The 21,173-nt window shown below is 49.6% G+C and overlaps 1 protein-coding gene across 2 annotated transcripts; it reads left to right on the forward strand.

Moving 5' to 3' along the window:
- The first annotated feature begins 12,075 nt into the window (after positions 1 to 12,075).
- stx16 (syntaxin 16) lies at positions 12,076 to 20,806 on the forward strand. 2 transcript variants are annotated; one of them, XM_066702129.1, is made up of 8 exons: positions 12,076 to 12,478; positions 15,493 to 15,600; positions 15,963 to 16,103; positions 16,225 to 16,387; positions 16,681 to 16,772; positions 16,931 to 17,074; positions 17,428 to 17,508; positions 17,651 to 20,806. In XM_066702129.1, exons 1-8 carry the CDS (start codon positions 12,398 to 12,400, stop codon positions 17,753 to 17,755), a joined length of 915 nt encoding a protein of 304 aa, XP_066558226.1. In that variant the 5' UTR covers positions 12,076 to 12,397; the 3' UTR covers positions 17,756 to 20,806. The 2 variants fall into 2 exon arrangements, with proteins under 2 accessions (XP_066558226.1, XP_066558227.1); XM_066702130.1 differs by lacking the exon at positions 12,076 to 12,478 and adding an exon at positions 12,559 to 14,983.
- Positions 20,807 to 21,173: the final 367 nt, after the last annotated feature.

Consider the following 21,173-nt stretch of genomic DNA (forward strand, 5'->3'; position numbering starts at 1 on the left):
GGGCCGCCCCTCCCGGATCTGATTGATGAAGTCAGACAAATAAATAAAATAAGATTCATTTACGGTCTGTTTCTGTTGTGGTGGTGGCTGTTGTATTCCACTGTGACAACAGAGGGTCGGGGTATGAGAACAGACTGTAATATAAACACAGCTGGGGAAGAAAGCATCGAGAAATAAACAAACACGTACAAACAAAGAAAATAATTTCACATCAGCGAAGTGTGTAGAGACATTAGTTTGCAGGACTCTACAGGGTGCAAGAAGCCTTGCTGAAATGCTGTTAATGGAGTGTAACCATCTCTCGCTCCCCCTCCCTCGCTCACAGCTTTAAGCCATTGCGATTCAGAGCGTCCTCACACACTGTAAACTGTGTGCCAGCCCTCACGTAGTGCTGTGCTGGTGTTAGAAAGTTGTGCGCAATGCCCAGCCAGGCCATCTGTGTGAGTGTGCTACGCTACCACACAACTACACTGCTACATAGTGTACACTACACTGCACTACACTGCATCGCACTACTCTACTCTCCTGTGCCCAGTGCAGGCCCTGACGTCTGTATGGCAGCCTGGCATCAGCGCGCATCTCTTCACTCTGCGCTGAAACGCCAGGGTCCTGTGTCCTGTCCATGTCTCTCTGGAGCGTTGGCATATTGCTGCCCCCCCACCTCCTGCAAAGGTGTTTATGAGTCTGTGCTGACAGTCCTCACCTCTCACCCCCCCACACCGCCTGGCTCCAGCAGTGGCAGTGAGCAGGCTGTGTGGCAGCTGCAGCCCCCAAACCCTTCTCCACAAATCCCCCAGTGCGGTCCTGTAAGTCACACTGCGACACCATGCACCTCGCTAAAACTGAATCAGAATTTAGATAGATAGATAAATAGACAGACTTTCTGTCACTGCACAGGCCTGCCTTATAGCTATGTTGTTCTGTGCTGCCCTGCGTTGTGCTGTGTTCCGTTGGACTATGCTGTATTGCGATTTGCTATGCTGCACTGTGCTGTGTTGCGTTGCACTATGCTGCGCTGTGCTGTGTTGCGTTGCACTATGCTGCGCTGTGCTGTGTTGCGTTGCACTATGCTGCGCTGTGCTGTGCTGTGTTGCACTGCATTGCCCTATGCTGTGTTGTGTTGCGCTGCACTGTGCTGTAAATCCCCGGATCAGGCCCTGTCAAAAGCAGGGATAAGAGTTGTTGACGTTTCAAAGCCTGTTGTCCAAACACAGGCCCTGGATCTGAGCACAGGGCAATTATGGGCTTGAGCAGAACTGCGTGTCTCCAGTCTGGTATCAGCTCTGTCTGGGAGAGAGATAGCACACTGTGTGCTTTCTTCGCTTCTGACATTTTTTATTTTTTTTTAAAGGTGCAGTAGCACGTGGAGGCTTGACCCAGCCCATATCACCCCGCCAGGAGAGCAGTACACAGAGGGATGTGGGACTGAGGGGTTGTAGCATAGCATCGGTAAATATATGAGGACAGAGACCCTCCTCCTGCAGTAAACATGGGTGGGTTTGCTCATCTACTGTGTTCTGCCTGTGCCCTCCAAGTTCTATGGTGACTGCTGGGCTCTCAATGAGGCTGACTCAGCCCCCCCTGCGCTCAGTGCTATTTTTACTGTGTTCATTTGAACCTTCTCGGTGTGTTTGCTGGTTTGAAATGGCTGTCCCGTGTCCTGGCTGTTGCATGTCGACACAGACAGCTCCTGCCCTGTAACTCAGTCTGCTGTCTAGTTTTATAAAAGCCACAGAACGGCAGTGTTGTGAGCATGAGTGTTCTCAGATGGCCTGATTACAGGGGTTTTCCCACATCAAACGGCACCAACCACCAACTCCCTCCCACCCCTCTCCCTCTCCCTCCGACCCCCACCCCTCTCTCGGCATTTCTGCCTCTTTGCCTCCCTACCTCTCTCCCTCTTCCCTCTCTCACTCCCTCTCTCCCTCAACTTCTAGGTCTACACAGTAGCAGCGTTGCCGTCCCCCCGGCCGCCCACAGAGAGATACGGCTACCAGCGACTGAGGCAACCAGTGTGTGTATGGTGCATGTGTGTCTGTGCGTGTGTGTGTGGTGCGTGGGTGTACATGGGTGTACGTGTGTGTGCACGGGTGCCGGCTCTGTGCTCATTATGGTCCACCAGGGCCCCTATACAGCCCGTGCTGTATTCTATTGTTTCCCCCAGGGGAAATCTTGACTACTTTAGATGAGTACTTATTAACTTAATGGGTTATTATCACCCCCCCCTACTTCCCACACGCACAACCACTCCTCGTTCCACCACTTCCAGTCCTCAGCAGGTGGGTAATTAAACCGAGCGGTGCAGCCGGCAGTGTCGGGCCCCCTGCAGGGCGGATCCACAGGGCACGTGGACAAGGATGTCTGGGGGAAACAGGCAGCAGGGCAGCAGGTAACTCGACTCATTGATTGACTCATTCGGTTATTCACAGGTCTGATTCGCCATTGTTGCCAGATCTACCACCTGGAGCTCCCTCTGACTACCCCTGGCAGGGCTGTGGCCATTCAGGCTGCAGGAGGGCACTCCACTGCACTGCGGTCCGTCCGCCTGCACAGAGCGTGGCATTATTAAGGGGGAAGGCAGCTACAACCAAGCCGCGGCGCACACGTGTCACCTGAGAGAGAGTGACTGAGGGAGTGAGAGACAGAGACAGAGAGAGAGAGAAGAAGAGACTGGAGGGGAGTGAGGGATGGAGAGAGAGTGAGGGAATGAGAGAGAGAGAGAGAGAGGAAGGGAGTGAAAGAATGAGAGAGAGAGAGAGAGAGTGAGGGGAAGGGAGTGAGGGAATGAGAGTGAGGGGAGGTAGTGGAGTTGAGGGGGGGTTAAAAAAAGAGACATCAAAGGCTGTCTGGGACTCTGTGTGGGGCTGCTGCATTGTTTCTCCTGAGCTGAACAAGACCCTGACTTAAAAACAATTAAAAGAGAAAAAAGAAAAAGAAGACAAGCATGACAGCCAGCGGGGGCCAGCGGGGGGGAGCAGAGGGGATCGATTGCGTCTCTCGGCGACTGGCTCCCGCAATCCTGAGAGTCCCTCTGCGTCGGCTCCTGGTTTTCTGTCTTAATTGCTTGTGTGGATTAGACCCAGGGCCAGCTGTGTGTGTGCGATCGCGCTGGAGATTAGGCAGCTGCGGGAGACATATGTGGGGTGGGGGCGGCCCTGCAGTCGCTGCTCCTGTGTGGGTGGTGCTGTTTTTTTTTTCCGTCAGTTCAAAAGCTTCAGCACAGGTACAGCCACCCCCCCACCCCCCGGGCAGCGGGGGATTGTGTCTGCTCCCCTTGCCCGGATGCTGTTTTTGGGGATTCCTACAGAATGAATCGAGAGGAATTCAGCTTGCTGGTGGGATTTATGTTCGGGGGCAAGATATATAAGCAGACTCCCTTATCCAAGGCAACTTACAATAGATCACATTGCATCTGTGTGTGTGTGTGTGTGTGTGTGTGTGTCTACGTTTGCTTGATAGTGTTCCTCTAAGCATTTCTCAAGGAACTGATGATCACAAACGCTTGCAGAAACACAGACAGAGAGAGAGAGAGAGAGATGCAAAAACAGGGAGAAGAAAGGGCGACAGAGAAGGAGAGAGGAGGGAGGGAGATGAAGAGGCATGCAGAGAGGAGACAGAAAGAGACAGAGACAGAGATGGAGAGAGACGGAGAGGGTGCGAGTGAGTGGCAGGTGCGGACAGTGTGCAGGCACACAGCAGCGGGTGAAGACAGGCAGCCCACATTACAGCACGGCTCCCATATTCTCACATCCTGTGACCTCATACCTGCGGACAGGTGTCTGGCACAGCCTGGGCTGGGGGGGTCACTCAGACAGGATCAAAGCAAGTCACGCTAACCCACCCCACTTCTGCTCCCTCTCTCTTTCACTCCACTGATTAGGAAACGATAGATTTGTTACGTGCGATTGCCTGGTCTGTGAGGCAAGGGGTGCGGAGGAGCAGGTATCCAGAGACCTGTGTCAGGGTGGTCCCCCTCTCCAAGATCACCTGTCTCTGCTCAGGTGTGACCCTTGAGTGTGGGGGGTCCTCATGTTGACCACCCCCCCCACACACACACACACCATACCTCTGTAATCTCACTCTGCCAGCAATCCTCCAAAAGCATGCGATAAGAGTGAAACACGCAGTGAAAATAAAAGTGGCTTTCGTTGCATTCCAGCGTGATGGCAATCTCATAAGTGGCCATTCATGTCTTAATTTTTTTGTTTCTTTGCTTTCCTTTTTTTTTAGGGGGGTGGGTTGTTTTGTTGTTTGTTTGGTTGTTGTTTTTTTGCTGTTCAGGGCTTTGATGTCTTTGTTGCGGTCTCGGTAGCTGCAGTCCCAAGCCCAGCCATGTCCGTAACTGCTCACAGCCAGACTGATCACTGATAGTCCCGGGCCACTGGCTGTCCAGTCCTGGATCGACCTCTGTTCACCACAGCTCCCAGCTGTCCCAACACCAGGCACCTGGAGTGTGTATAGTGGGGCTGCTGTTATTGTGTGTGTGTGTGTGTGTGAGAGAGAGAGAGTGAGAGAGTGAGAGAGAGATAGTGGATGCATTACAGTGTATAACAGTACCATGTCAAAGCAAAAAGTTGACAGGGACATTTTGTGGTGGAGTTTGTTTTTTCGTCCCGTATGTTTTTGTCCTTATGGCATTTTTAGCTCTGTACAATAGTTTTTGGTGGCGTGTGACTTGTTGTTTTATTATATCAATGCGTTGTAGTTGTCCTGTAGTTGTCCACTCTGTCTGGCTTTTCCTTATTGTGCTCGAATGTGTATAAGACAGGGGTTATGATGTTAAAACAGCTTATTAAGTCTAGGGGGCTGTATTTGGACAAACTAACATAATCATGAATTAAATTGTGAGTTTCAATACTTGGTTGCAAATCTTTTGCAGTCAATGACTGCCTGAAGTCATAATTCATAATTCAAATACTTTTGAGCCCCTAAAATTGGGGGGACCACTTATAAAAATAGGTGTATTTCCTACAGTGTTCACCCAATTTGGATGTAACTACCCTCAAATTAAAGATGAAAGTCGACACTTAAAGCACATCTTGATTGTTTCCTTTTAAATCCATTGTGGTGGCATACAGAGCCAAAATGATGACAATTGTGGCACTGTCCAAATATTTATGGACCTAACTGTACATTCAGTTCTTAAAATCCGTTATCATGCAGCCAGAGAGGAGAGGAGTGTGGGGTAGAGAGGGGGGGTGGGGGGGCAGTCAGTTGTTCAGTTTGCACGGTGGGGACCCTGTTTTACGACTGCTTGAGAAAAAGGAATGAGAATGTTATTTATTTTTGCTGCTGATAGTACAATGATCGCAATTATTTAAAGTATGTCTGAAAAAAAAAAGGAAGGTATAATAAAAAAAATTAAAAAATTACACTACACTGACACAGCACACCAGGCACTGAATGTGTGATGGTGCGTGACTGTCTGTGTGAGTGTTGCGATCATGTGTGACTATGTGTGACTATGTGCATGTGTGTGTGTGTGTGTGCATGAGAGAGAGTGTGTGTGTGTGTGTGTGTGTGTGGACACTGTGAGAAACAGCAGGCCAGTTGGGGACCTGTACTGTGCAGTGAGAGCCGCAGGTCTGATCTGCAAATCCATCATGTGCGAGCGGGAGTGTGGCCGGGGCAGCGCTCGTTCATTACTCTGACACCCCGCCCCCCCCAGGGAGCCCCCCCACGGCCTGGGACAGCACGGCTGCATTCCACACTGTCTCCCTCAAACTGCAGCTACACTTCCCTCCACACACTCTCTCTCACACACACACACAAACCACACATACACACACACAGGGAAAGAGAAAGGACGAGAGAGCAAGAGAGAGAGAGAGAGAGGGTCCCAGTGAGCTGTCTGACTTCAAAGTCCTGCCGGCCTGATCTGTGAGCATTAAGGCGATTTGTTACTGTGTCTGAACAGCAAAGAAAACAACGTTGTGGAGCGGAGATCAAAGAGGAGGGAGAGAGGGAGGGGGCAGCAGTGCAACTAGGCAGAGGAGGAGGAGGGGGAGGTGAAGGGATGAAGACAAGAGGGCTCAGCTTTCTCTGGTGGGGTAGGGCAGCAGGGGAGCCAGGCTGACCCCTGACCCCTCTCCCCTCTCCTCCTGGAAGCTCTGTTTATTGGATGTCTCTCCTGGCATCAATCTCAGTCACAGCAAACGATCAGCTAACAGATTAGAGCAGGAGAGGAGAGGTAGGAGGAGGGTGTGGGGAAGAGGATGTCAGGCTGTCAGAACAAGATAAAGGATCCCCAAGCAGAGAGGTAGAGACAGAGAGAATTAAAAACAAGAAAGAACACAAGACAGCACCGAGCCGAAGCAAGGTTACAAGGTCACCGCTGGGAGATCAGAGGAACTCCATGTAACGTGTCGTAGGACACATGTTGTAGACTAGACTGATCGGTGGCCTGGACTCACAGCCTCTACAGAGCCCACCATATCACCCAGCTTGGGGCTCCTGTTTCCCTATATCCCACAGGACAGACATGTACCCCTCACATCCGCCTCACCCCTATATCGTCCCTTCCTGGATCTGTGCCTGGTTACATCTCAACTGAAAAACCAACAGCAGACATACGACGGGCAGTTTTTTCAAGGCAAGGCTTTTCAGCAACAGAGATCATTGAAAGAGTTAAATTGGGAGCCATGAGGGGAAAAAAAAACAGAGACCTGCTGAGGGAATCAATGTGCAGAATATATCCAGCTGCTTCACACATCAGCGCAGATGAATCAAAACACCCATTGCACAACATCTGCAGTGCTTGGCGCTGGAATCCAGGTCCCCCCTAACCTCCCACCCCCCTCAAAAAAATAAGACTTTTCTAGCGACTGAACAAACAGTCAGTTTTCTTGGCAGCCCCCCTGTCAGATCACTCAGGTAATGTGAGAGTAGAAGCGATCCTGGCCATGATCTTGAAGTGTGAGGCATTGCTGAGAAAAGATAAGTGGAACAGAGGGAGAAATTAAAAGCCAAAATGGAAAAATACACACTCTCACACACACACACACACACTCACAGAATATACACAATAACAATGTCTCTCTATGTCTCTCTTTGTCTCTGTGTCTTTCTGTGTCCCGTCCTCGCCCCACTGAATGAGAGGGAATGTGTTGCGCTAGTATGTTAGTATGTGAGGGGCAGCCTGTATTAATGCATACTACCCCCCCCTCTCTCCCTGAGTCCTACAGTTCTCTTCCCAATCCCCCCCACCATGGAGCCGGGTCCCTGAGAGGAATGCCAGCAATGCTGACACCTGCGTGTTGGGAGAGCTGCGCTCTGCTCTACAGCCAGCGGGTGTTCCTGAGAAAGGGGTGTCACATGTCTCCCTGTGTGGCAACAGACTGACACCCTGTCGCTCCCTGCACCCCCCACCACCACCCCATTCCCCCCAGAACAGCTGCAGAAGGAGCTGCTGGTCATTGCACAACGTCTGATATGAAGAGTGGGGGGGGAGAATTCTCTTGATTCCCTGGAGAGTCCTGACTCCATCCCCCCGCCCCCCCCCATTAGTTGACAGATCATGTTGGTCTCAGTGTGACGGAGGATATCTGCGCACGGCTCATCAGGAATGTTGTTTAATGATGTTGCGCACACTCGGGGCTCCGGCTCGCGCTTGGGGGGGCTGTCAGGGGGCTGAAGAGTGGGCCAAAGAAACATACAGGGAAAGGGACACATAGTGGCACAGACACAGGCATACGGGGACACAAAGACACATGGACACTGTAGACAGAGTGACACAAGACACCCCGTCACACAAATGCACACAAAGTACACTGTATACACAGTGCGCACTCCGGCCTGTAAACACACAGGCACGCATGCACACAAACACCCACACACCTACACACACTGGGGGAGGAGGCAGGTGCAGACTGTTTGTGTGTGTGTGTGTGTGTGTCTGTGATGGCACTAATCAGTGTGTGGTGTGTGGTGGCTGAATTAGTGTCAGACAGGAAGAGCACCGTCTCAGTACACTGGACAGGGGCTGCACGAGGTCAATGTGATTAACTGCACAGCAAAACCAACATCAGCATCTAGAGTCCATTCTAGATACGTTCAGATTTTTTCCTCCTCGGGAAAATCCATCTGGTACTTTTCAATTGGAAAGAGAGGAGCAAAAAGGCGGAGAGAGAGACAAGACTGCGGTTCCTTCTCTCAGACAACTCAAATTGCTTCGTCTTTTTTTTTTTTTTTCCCACTGGAAAAATCCAACTGTGGCATCAGGTAGTGAAGACACACACAAGCCAGAGCACAGCCAAAGCAAACAGGGCCGTCCGAGAGCAAACGTGGAAGAGCGAGAGCTGAGGAACGCACAGTACTCTGCCTGTGAGTGCCAGGGTGTGAAACTGCCCTCTCTCTCTCTCTTTGTGGTTTGGTGTTGTCTGGGCTGGGCTGGGTTCTCCCTGCTTTTCTCTCTTTCTCTCTCTCTCTCTCTCTCTCTCTCTCTCTCTCTCTCTCTCTCTCCTCTTTCACTCCTATTCTATCTCTCGCTTTCTGTCTGCCCCCAGATTACCCTTTGCATTTCTATCTCTCCTGCACTCATCTCCATGCCTCCCCCCATTCCTCTCTCTCAGCTCCTCTCTCTTCTATCTGTCTGCCTCCATCTCTCTATTTTGCCTCCCATCCGTCACACTCTGTCTTCCTCTCCACTTGCTTCCTGTGAGCCCATGGCTGGGTGCGCATGGCCTGTCCTGGTCACACAGCTGCTCACTCTCTCTCTCTTTCCCCCTCTCCCTCTCCTTCTCCTCTCTCTGTCCCCCTGGTTACAGTTCTCTCCTTTTCCCACAGCATTCTCAAGAGGGGCCCATTAGCTGCAGCCCACCCCTAAAAACTCCCCCTCACTGTGATCAGTCAGTGACTCCAGGGGGAGCAGGAATGGCCGCCTTGCCTCCTCCCCTGTACTAATGGCCTCTACATTAGACAGCAGGAACCGAGGCAGTAAGTAGGGGATTTACTGTAACTCTTGAGGCTAACTTCTGTCCCATCTCTCTCTCTCTTTCAATTCAATTCAATTCAATTTAAAAAGCTTTAGTGGCATGACTAAGTTATGAAAGTGCGGCCAAAGCAGTGACAGACAGCACGGTGCTCAGGAGCAAGGCAAGTGGCAGTAATACGCGCAGTAATTACATATGTAAGACTGTCACGGATATTGACAGACATAGAGAAGACAGAGAATGGTTCTCTCTCTCTCTCTGAGCCTAACTTGGTGGGCACAGAGCGGCACGGGGCACAAGGCAGAGTTTACATCCACATTCTTTCAGGCTTCAGGTCAAAGGCAGGGACGGGGCCTATTTTGAACCTGGGAGTGTCGTTAGGAAATGGTGCTTTAGCTGTCCCTGTGTGCTCACCTCACCATCCTCTACCCCCACCCCCTCTTTCCCTATCAGCTGCTCTCACCATGATGGATGGGGCTGTGGGAGATGATGGATGCCCTGTAGGAGCTGCCATAATGGAGAGAGAGGGGGGTGGGGGGTCTTGGAGAGGTGAAACAGCACAGAACTGTGAAAATCAACAAACACCAAAAGATAAAGAGCCCCTACCAGACAGACAGAGAGAGGGAGAGGGAGGGAGAGAGAGGGAAGAGAGGGAGAGAGAGTTTTCTATGGTGAAGTGTTTGGGGGGCAGAGGAGGGGAGGGAAATGAGATGGAAGAAGGAAGAGAGATGAAAGAGAGAAAGAGAGAGATGGGGGAAGAGATGATGGATGAAAGAGATGGAGAGGGGGAAATGAGAAAAGGGGAAGTGAGGGGGTGGGAGAGACAGAGAGAGGGAAGGAGAGAAACTACAGCTGAAAGAGCAAAAGTCTGGGGGTCAGGGAGGAGACGGAGGGCAAAAGACAGGAGTGCAGGGGTTGTGATAGTGTGTGTTTGTGTGTGTTCTGTGCAGTTGTTGCTGCAGGGCAAGTTGGGGCTCAATGTGTGGTGTTCAGACAGTACACTCAGGCAGGGTGCTCAGTGTCTGCCAGTGTGCTAACCCCCACAAACTGCAGCCACGGACTATGGCAGGGGTTCACTGCAGACGTACCGGGACATCACACACCAGGAGAAGACACACAGACGCAACTGCAGGGAGCTGCACAGGTGCACGGGCACGCTGCGTATGTCTTTGTTGTGTTGGTGTGTCTGTACGTATGTGTGTGTGTGTGTGTGTGTGTGTGTGTGTGTGTGTATCGGGGCACCCAGATGTGCTCCAGGTGTGTGGCAGTGTGCTGAGGGCTGTGTTTACAGAACACAGGAGCAGAATGGACACCAGGCAGAGCGACCGGCCTCACTGACTCACTGTGTTTACTGTTTTCACAAATGGCAGTGTCAGTGTAAATGAGACTGATCACCTATTGTGGAGGAAGGCAGACAGGAAAACACTCTCACACACACACCTGTACACACCTAGATCAAACACCAACCCACTCACATCAATACGTCTGCATTCACCACAGACACACACACACACAGACATTGACACACATGCACACACAATGAGACCCTGCTGTGTTATTGTGCCAGAGTTCCTGTCAGTATCCTGCTGGCCTCCTTGGAGAATCCCTTACCTCTGGCTTTGTAAGTGTGTTTGTTGCACAAAGTTGAAGAACAGTTGAAATTGCTGTAATGGTACATTCCCACTGTACATATTTTTTTATGACTAATTTGCCTTTTTGTGTTTCTCGGGAAAGATTAAAGAGAGATACACTGGGGCCATGCTGCTGTTAATTATTTGTAAGGGGGAGAGATTTCTTGGACGTTGTCACAAGATAAATGAGAAGCACACAGGAACTATAATGGCCAGGTAAGGAAGCAGGAAATCTGTGTGCAGGATTATCAGCCAGGTTAATCATTTCAACAGACGCAAACCTTAGTGTACCGCAGGGCTCCGCTGATGGGGTTATTGCTCCGGGGTTTGTGTGGGTGGGGGGTGCATGTGGAGCAGACAGGTAGACTAGCCGGCAGAGTGATTAGCACTGTCATCGATCACAGTAAGATAGGACCCTCACTGACAGGGTTTGAGGCGTTATCAGTCAGCCATGGCCTCGCAGGTGTGTCCAGCAGCAGGCAGGCCCGCTCAGACTCACACTGAGACCCAGAGCAATATCTCTAATGCTGGGAAACGGGGCCACCCAGCATCCGCCTCCGCGGGGTCTGAGCTCGGGCCTCAAGCAATATGAAACTTCACCCTACTTTAGAAATCGTTGAAAAAACCTGCTTTGGACAGTAAATGAAACCAAAAAAAATAAAATAGCATACCTCGCAGAACGGACTAAGTTTTGATTTGGTGCCAGCCTCAGTCTGTTTCATCCCCTCCTGATTTATCCAACTCAGACACAGAAGAGAATTTGAATGAAAAATTACAGGATGGGAAAAACATACATTTCAACAGCCTCTTTGACTCAGCAGTCATGCAAGACAGACTATTCAACAATAGTCAATTTCTAAGTATTTCCAGCTGTTTCATTGTATTATTGTTTGTTAAGATCACAAATTATATGAAAGTTATATATTTTACCTATACTTTTTGGCTGCTAATGGTTTGTGTAGTACAAACTCGACTGTAGAAAGCGCATCAGACACTACAGTGTAATTTCACACACAGGTGTAGCCGAGTTTGTGATGTCATCAACTATGAAGTGCCGCAAGGCCATGTCTGTCACAGAAGGAAAGCAGCGCCCCTGGCGACCGTATGAATTTGAAACTACACTGTCACCTGCTGGTCTACAAGGGTAATACACAGACATCATATTTGAAGAGACTATTTTACTGTCCTCGTCTAGTTCTAGGAAATAGCGACACCGCCCGGTATATAAGTATATAAGTCCACCATGTTCAGATAATACGAATGATCTTAATTTGCTTTTTTTATGTAATGTACTATACTAAGGGGATTATGACAATTTTAAACAGCGAATTACAATTGGCAGGTACATGTATGGCTATAGGTCTGGGAATAATAATTTGAAATGTCTTAAATGAATGAGCTGATTGAAACTATATGTATGTAGTGGTTGATTGACCGGACTGCATAGTTGCTGTCGTGTCCCTGACGAGCCGCCGTAGACTAGAGACTGCGTACCTTTTCTTTGTACGTCCGGCGGAAGTCCGCAGCAGAAGCGACGCACAGCGAGGAAGTGGAGGCCGGCGCTGTTTACCTCCTGTCCGCCGGGCAGCAATGACACCCGCGGGGGCTGCGTGTAGATAAAGGGCATCCAGAAATAAAACCCTGTGTTCCTTTAATTATCAATGTATTTGTTTTTAAGAATAACACCCTGCCCGGACTGCCAGGATTGAGAGAGAACGGCAGGGGATCCTCGGTTCGTCTCGGCTTTTGGGCGAGTCTGCCCAGGGCTGTCTGTCAGTCCGTCCGTCTGTCAGTCTCGTAGTTCTGTAGCTGTAGAGCTAATTAGTGTCCGGAGTCATGGCAACCAGGCGTCTAACTGATGCCTTCTTGTTAATGAGGAACAATTCTATCCAAAACCGGCAGATATTGGCTGAGCAAGTGAGTACTTTCGACCACCGAGCTCTGAGTACACGTAGCAATGCTGCGGTGAGTCCACTCATCCCGACCGTTGTGCATTGTTGATTTCCCCTCTTTCTCGGTGTGCATTTGTTTGTTTGTTTGTTTGTTTTGGTTTATTATTTGTATTGACCTCGACGTGTGTGGAAATGCATTTGGTTTGCATGCTGTAACTGCGTGGTCACTTGTCAAACATTCACCCTATTTCTCACCTGTCTCGGTTACAAACCTGTGTGTGTGTGTAGGTGCGTGTGCGTGTGCGTGTGTGTGTGTGTGTGCTGCTGCTGCTGCTGCTGCTGGTGGGGTCGGGCTCATTGTGATGGTAGCAGTGCAGTTAATCACCAAACACGTAGCTGACATGTTGGGAGTCGTCAGGTGGTACCTCTCTCAGCAGCATGCAGTAGCGCTGCTTTATCCTGTTCGCACCTCGGATGAACCGCGGACGAGCTGTCGGCACACACGCAGGCCGCTGAGCAGTGTCGCCACCCGGGCTGCTCATGTCAGCCGCCTCGGGAATTGTCCAGTCCAGGGCCGCACTGCCGAACGCCTCGGTGCTGCATGCAGAAATACCTCGGCTGTGAGAGGTCAAGTCCCACTGGACTTTGTCTGTAAAATCGTGTCTTGTCACAATTTCCATGCTGCCTTTAGTTATTACACTTGACTTCAAACATAAGCTTCTCTCAGAGAATATATACTCAATGCTTTTTATTGTATGTGTTTACATATGTATAGATACAATTATTTTTCATAAAGGGGTGCATGCTACTGTGGTGCAGTAGTATAAGCATTCTCGGGTTTAGTGCAAACTATTCATTCTGTAGTTGCTATGTGCAGTGGAGTTCTAGAACATGGATGTTCCGTGACCACGCTCTTCTCTGCTGCCACAGTGCAGTGTGTGGGGGTCACTGCAAGACTGTGGCAGCTAGCCGACATTGGGGCTCTTCAGTGTAAGACTAGTACCAGCCCAGAACAAGGAGGCCTGCCAGCCTCTAAGCCAGTGTGATAGGAGTCCTGCCTGTCTCCAGATCAGTTTAGCTGTGCTCTGCTGTACATTGTGTGCAATGAGGGTTCGTGTAAAGGCTCATCCTTCCCGTATGTGGGCTGTGTTCACGAGTCTCCTGTATGACATCTGTGCTGTTTGAAACCTGTAATACTGTAGATTTGGGTCTGGGAATCAGACACAACATAGGTAGGATGGCCAGTATAGCCACAGAGTCCCTGCTGTTTAGAGTCCCGGGTTAGGACCAGTTACAGGGGACCCAGGGGTGGAAACAGACCCGTGGACAGTGTAGTGTGTAATCAGATGGGGACCCTATGACTCCCCCCCGCAGCCTGGGAGGCTGTGGATGTCACCACTGTGAAAGCCCCTTAACACAGCCCTCCCAGGGACTTGGCTCATCTCTCCTCCCGTCCTGCGGCTTCCGATTTTGCAGTTACATGGATAACTTAATTGTTCTGTTTCGTGTGTGTGTGTGTATGTGTGCGTGCGTGCATGCACGCATTTGTCTGTATGTGGGGTTTGCTCTCCCTCTCTCTTTGCCCCATCCCGTGGCCATGGTGGACATGGAGGCCAGAATGTCCACACAGAGGTCATTAACCAATCATTGCCTTCACACCAATCACACTTCCCTCTCTGCTGTCCTCTTTACTGTAATCTCTTCCTCCTGCACACTACGCTGCCGGCCTTTGTGTATCTGTGCTCTGTGCGTGTCAGTCTAGGGCTGCTAGTGACTGCTATGGAGGGCTGGTGTCTCCTTTCCCACTGCCTCCAGTGAGGGAGATGCATTCAGACATTCTCTGCCCTCTGGAGTTTTGGGTGGCAATTTCACAGTGATTCAAAGCTACTGCAGAATGTGTGCTTCTGAATTTATTGACATAATTGTATTATTATTTAAAGTCAGAAGCAAGATATAATTATTTTTGCATCATGATTTAAATATCTTGCTGAGCAGCAGCACACACAATCAGTACAGTCACAGAGACCTGCTAACAGAACTGACTGTGGCTCTCAGCTTGCATTCGTTACATATTTTGTGTGTGTGTGTGTGTGTGTGTGTGTGTGCGTGTGTGCTTGTGTACAATGTTGTTCTGCATGCAGTTGCACTTTGCTGTATGTTGGCTCTGTGTGGGGTGCAGGACGGGTGAGGGTGGAGTGAGTGAGAGGGGTGGGCGAGGATAGCAGTAACCCAGAGCTCTGTAATGGCGCATGTCTGCAGCTAAATGAAAAATGCAATGTGCTACTAATGTTCTTGGCTGAGGTGACGATCAGTGCAGGGGGTTGGGCTGTGTGTTCTTGTGTGTGTGTAGTGTGTCACTGTAGTGTTGATGGCAGGTGTGCTGTGTGTTGAGGCCGGCTGTGCAGTGTGGTGTTGAGGTGCTGCTCGGGCTCGGGCTGACTTGCTCTCACTCTCCTGTCCTTCTCACTCCTCTCTTCTCATTGGATGGGGCTCTGCTGGGATCTGCCAATCACCTTAGGAGCTGGATGAGGTACTGTCCAATCACATTCTCTATCTCCTTTTATGTTTTATTGTTGGGGGCAGGGGCCTTCTCTGAACATTGTGTAAAGCTTGCACTCTGTGCTGAGAAAATCTCTTTCTGATTCTGTGATTTACAACTGATTCGTAACCTTTTCCCTATGCCATCATACAGTGTTTTCTGAAGAATACCTTGAAAATACTTGGGACAAATGAGTAGCCCAGCTAGTACTGTGTGGTCATTGATGATGATGATGATGATTATGATTATTATTAAGGAAGAATAGCTGTCACTAGTTTCTGCAAGCTTATAACCAAACCAAACCTTATAGCCAAAGGGGAGCTTAAGCTGTTAGAAAAATACTGAATGCATTGTCTTTGTCTCCAAGCAAACACACCTCAGAACTTGGTATATTACATTTGTTTTTCTATTTTTTTCCCCCACTCTCCTTGTCTTCACCCCTTACCTCTCTCCCCATCCAACTTCCCTCAAACCCCCCCCACCCCCCGCCTCTCTCCCAGCTGGCTGATGACCGCATGGCCCTGGTGTCAGGGATCAGTTTGGACCCAGAGGCTGCCATCGGGGTCACCAAAAGACTGCCTCCCAAATGGGTAGACGGAGTGGACGAGGTGAGGGCGAGAGGAGGATGGGGATGCAGACAGGAGTATAGAAAACTAGACACAGATGGCTATAATCTGAGGGCTATAGTTGTAAAGGAAGGCAGGCAGACAGACAGGCAGGGATTAATTCATTTATTCGCACACCTGAGTCTGGGGAAAAAAAACATGTGAGTCACACCGATTTGTTTTAGTTCTAGTAAAAGTTGTTTCTTTAACATCTCAGCTATTGGCTCTGTCAACTGATTGAGGTGTACCAACCTTTGTCGCCGTAGAGATCAGTGAGGGTGGGAGGGCATGGTCTCACTGTCTGACTGTCTGTGTCTGTCTGTGTCTGTCTGTGTCTGTCTGTGTGTCGGCTCCATCCCCCACAGATCCAGTATGACATCACGCGCATCCGGCAGAAGATGAAGGAGCTGGCCAGCCTGCATGACAAGCACATGAACCGGCCCACGCTGGACGACAGCAGCGAGGAGGAGCACGCCATCGAGATCGCCACGCAGGAGATCACACAGGTACGGGGCAGTGCAGCAGAAACGTTGCACGGCAACACGACGGCAGGAAACGTACAGCAACAAAAACACAGCACAGTAACAACACCTCCTCTCCCCACCTCCCCTCTCTCCATCTCTCCAGATGTTCCACCGCTGTCAGCGGGCGGTGGTGGGCCTGCAGCGGTGCTGTGGTCACTGCACAGAGCAGGAGGAGCGGCTGCTGCGGAACGTGCTGTCCTCGCTGGCGCAGAGCCTGCAGGAGCTCTCCACCGGATTCAGACACACGCAGTCCAGCTACCTCAAACGTGAGTCTCACCCCCTTCTCTCTGCCCCCCTGGACCTCTCAGTCTCTGCACTGTTCTGCCTTTCTTTCAATTAAATTTAAAAAACCTTTATTGCCATGAATAACTGACATCCGTTTTGCCAAAGCATTGACAGACAATGCTTTGTCTCTCTCTCTTGTTGTATCCTCCTTCTGCCCTTTGGTTCTGTGCGTATCTCTCTCTCACACTTGTTTGCTGTCTCTCGGTCTTGTTCCCCCTCTCTCTCTGTGTGGGGGGAGTGAGGGCTCTGCACTGACAGTGTCTCTGCTCCGCAGGCATGAAGAATCGCGAGGAGCGCTCCAAGCACTTCTTCGACACGTCAGGTCCCCTGGTGGAGGAAGACGAGGATGACGCGCTGTACGACCGGGTGAGAGAGAATTCACACACCCTTTTCCCGCCTGGTCAATTGTGCACACAGACGCATCTCTGTGTCCCTCTGTTCTTTTTCTTTGAATCTCTTGTTATATGTATTTAACTTTTCTAATTTTATCCTCTCACTTATTCTCTCGCTCTCTCCCTCTCCAGGGTTTCACAGATGACCAGCTGGTTCTGGTTGAGCAGAACACTGTTCTGGTGGAGGAGCGTGAGCGGGAGATCCGGCAGATCGTTCAGTCCATCTCCGACCTCAACGAGATCTTCCGGGACCTGGCGAGCATGGTGGTGGAGCAGGTCTGTGTGACTGGCAGGATGAGGGCTTGTTAATTGCTTGGTTAATTGCTTGGTTAATTGCTTCATTGATTGGTTAATTGACTGGCTTTAGGGGCTTGAGGCACGTTGGTGGTAGAGATGTGTATAAAGCTACACTTGGCGCGAAAAAGTAAAATAAAAGGCAGGGCGATGAACAGTAAAGTGGGACAGAACACTGCGTAGTTCTGTGAGTGTTGTCAGCAAGTCAGGCGAAACGGGGAAACCTTAATGAATACCCGTCTGCTGCCTGCGGGAGCCATGGTGTAACAGCGGTGTGGTTACGGACGTTAACAACATTACTGATGTTACCGACGCTGTGATGCTCCCCCCCGCAGGGCACAGTGCTGGACCGCATCGACTTCAATGTGGAGCAGGCCTGCGTCAAAACAGAAGACGGTTTAAAGCAGCTACAGAAGGTAAAGCCCTGGGTGGTTTTCTTAAGTTCTAGATTTAATCGCTTTTATTATTACTATTATCATAATTATTGGTAGGAGTGGGATATGTGTGTGTATTTATTACTGTACTCTCATATTCCCTCTACCCCCCCCCCCCCCACAGGCAGAGCAGTACCAGAAGAAGAACCGCAAGATGCTGGTCATTTTTATCCTGTTTGTCATCGTCATTGTCCTCATCCTCGTCCTGATCGCTGTGAAGGCCACGTAATCCTTCAGTGTGTGTGTGTGTGTGTGTGTGTGTGTGTGTGTGTGTGTGTGTGTGTGTGTGTGTGTGTGTGTGTGTGTGTGTGTGTGATTGAGACAGTGACCCAGCCTGTACTGCTAACCCCTCTGCTGCCTTGGTTGAATGTGTATTAAGAACTTATTAACAAACGTAAGTAATTAAGTAAGAGGACCCATGCTGATCCCGTTTGCACAGCTAGTACTGTAGACCCAGGAACCCAAGCATGGTTCGTCCCAGTACCAAGCCATAGTCTATATAAACACACTGCCCACTCTCTCCTTGTCTGAGCTGACCCGCCTCAGCACTGTATTGCAGGGAGCCCTGTTTGTGAATCACCCACCCAGGTATCACTGCCCAACCTCTAGCATTCTCAGCCCTAGTCCTAGGGCGCCCCCACTGTCCTGCTGTTTATCTGCTCAAACAGGCCTCTCAACAACTTAATTGAGACTCATATTACAGAAGCTGAGGCATCCGGACTCTTCAGCAAACTGTCGAGAGCCAGTGAGTCAAGGAGAATTGCAATTGTAACAGAAACTAGTGGGATGGTGGGGGGCGGGATCAGGTCTGTGAAACACTACTTTTGGCCCCACCCAGCCAGGTTGATTAGCCGATTACTGATTTGAATGATCTCGTCAAGAAGCAGGGGGGCCCAGAGAGCTACGCTGGGATGGGTTTGAGGGGGGACGGGGTTAGATTAGAGTCAGACGGACAAAACACAAGCTACAGATTCTGCTTGCCCTTCACTACATTGGAACACACTGGACTCTCCGTGTATGACCTCGTCTCTGTCGTCGTGTTGATTGCAGCCTCCCTCCTGCTTGAGCCATGGTTTGGTCTTGCTCTGTCCAGTTTGGTTTTGTATCTGTGTTTGCCCCTCGTTGGCTTCTTCTCGGGTTGCTGTGATTAGCTTATCTCTGCTGTCAGTCAGAGCTGCTGTGCCTAAGGTATAGCCGTGGCCCTGAATTTTTGGACCGGCATGAGCAGGTCACCCCAGCTCCTGGAGAGCCATGGGGTCTTCTGAACTGCGTTGTCTATAAAAAAAATAATAATCTAAAAACGAATTAACAAACACAGTTACAGGACTTCACGGACCAACACCTACAAACTGAAAAACTAGGGCCAGGTTCAATTCTTTTTATATCAGTTCGCTTTGTGTCTGATCGGAGTACCATTCTTCTAACTCAAAACACTTATCCTAAAAAACACTATTTAAACTGGGTCATATCGGTATTCTTTCTTTAAGCCTCTCTGTTTTACTGGGCGTATCCTGTATGTTACACATCAGTCTGTTGGATTGTCCTGAAGCCCTCTTCTTTCTGCCGTATCCTGTGATGAGTGAATAATGTACATCTGTAGACCTGTGAGGAGAGAAGTAACACTTAAAGACATTTCACAGAGGATAGGAGAACCCCCCCAACCTGGGTTGTGGATTGTACGATTTATATGGGGGGGGAAATCAGGTTGGAAATCATCCTCCCTACTGCCCCTGTCTGCTTCAGTGCAGTGTGTGGTCTCTGTTTGTTGTGTTGTGTTGCTGTGCTGTTGTGTACCGGCTGAGCTTTTCCCAAGGGTGGCAGCAGCACAGTTTCTGTTTTTTTTATTTTTATTTGAGATGAAAGACAGTGAAGACTGTCCTGCTTTTAAGACAGACTGTGCCTCTTTTTGTTCATTTGTTTGTTTTGAGTCAGATTATATTTGATCTTATTTTAATTTATTTTTTTCTAATCTTTTTTATTTTTATCTTTGGGGGAGGGGGAAGAGGGGAAGTGCAAGTTAAAAACTCAACCGGAAGAGGGCTTGTTCTTCTATTGTATTCCACCATGGCTGGGTTTGATGGGCGCTGCCTGCACAGCAATCCCTCAGAAAACAGCCTGCCCCCTTCACAGCCACGGGACCCGCCAGGCAGCTGACCGGCACAGTCCTGCGCCTGAACGACAGAGACACAGCTGCACTCAGAGGTGTATCCAAAGCAACGCCTTGGACTTGATATCATCTCGTTTGTCTTGAGAGGGCTGGCAGGTCTCTGTGTGATGATGGAGCTCTGCGCGCACCTGGGCCGTGTTGCTTCACTCACAGATTGTTTCTCTGTGGAGGTACCAGCTGTCTCCACTGCGAGACTCCTGAACTGAACCCCCCGGCGCTGGGACCAGAACTGAGAGCAGCCTTAATCATGGCTGCAAATACTACTGAAGGGAATTCTGCATGCCAGGAGAGGCGGGGGGGAGGTTGTTGATTGATGGTTGGTTGGTTGAGTGACACACTCCACTATCTAAATGTAGCTCTCACACACACTCGCACTTAATAATAACAATGTAAAGAAGATTTGAATAAATAGAAAATGTCATTCCATTCCTTCCCAGACCAGGCTGTACTTATACCTTAATGTCATTAAATTCTTAAAGATTGGCTGAAAGAATCCTCACCTGGGCTTTCAGTTAATCTGGGAAGCACATACCCCCCCCCCCCCCCCCCCCCTCCTTTGGTTAAGTAATTAAATCAAATTCAGTCATATCGTTCATGAAAAATGGACAAAGGATCACTTTCCCAGTGTTTGAACTCTAAAGACTGGCACCTGCAGACCGCAGTCCTCCTGCGTCCGCCCCTCGTCTCAGCGTTGTCTGTGTGGGGCTCCCACAGGATTAAGGACCAAATGTGTCTCCACTGCTCACTTCTCATCTGCCTTTGTCTCTCTCCTGTCGGGGTCCGATGTCATGCTGTTGTGGCCTGTAAAAATAAGTAATGGCCACCAACCCCCCTCCAGGTGTGATATACATTGGATATATTTTTATACCTTTGCAAGCAGTTTAAATTCCATTCCTTGTGCTTTAAGTGGATATACTAAAATCTTCTGTTAGTGGTGTGTGTGAGTGAGAATCGGAGAATGTCTGTTGTTTGTCGAGTGAGTGACCCACCCTTGTGCAACTGAACAGTCCTAATCCACAGTCCTGAAACGTTGTGCAAAGCATCCTGAACCCAAATGAGCCACCAACTGGAGAATGTTTAAAACAAAAATATAAATAAATGAATTAAAATATTTATTTCTGGGCCAGTCGCTTATTGGTGGGGTGGGTGCACACATCACTTGCACAGTTGATTTTTAAAGTGTAATACAGTGTAGTTCTTGAATGAGAGTTGACTGCAGGACTACAGTGCGTGCAGTGCGAGACGGAATCTTTGTTGCTGCTCGATACGGTAACTGTCGCAATCTCAGAAAAGATGTTTTAAATCGGCAGTGGAGAACACGACAAACCCGATATATGAAAAAGAGATAATGTTCTGCTAATTTATGAGAGGAAGAAAAAAATACTCGTATTTTGATGGTACAATCCGGGATCTTCCTCGCCCTCTCACTGTGCAAGACTGCTCTCCCGGAAAGTATCCGCTGACTAGAAATGCCGCCATG

Source organism: Amia ocellicauda, chromosome 4 (genome assembly GCF_036373705.1).
Source record: "Amia ocellicauda isolate fAmiCal2 chromosome 4, fAmiCal2.hap1, whole genome shotgun sequence".
NCBI classification, from domain to species: domain Eukaryota; kingdom Metazoa; phylum Chordata; class Actinopteri; order Amiiformes; family Amiidae; genus Amia; species Amia ocellicauda.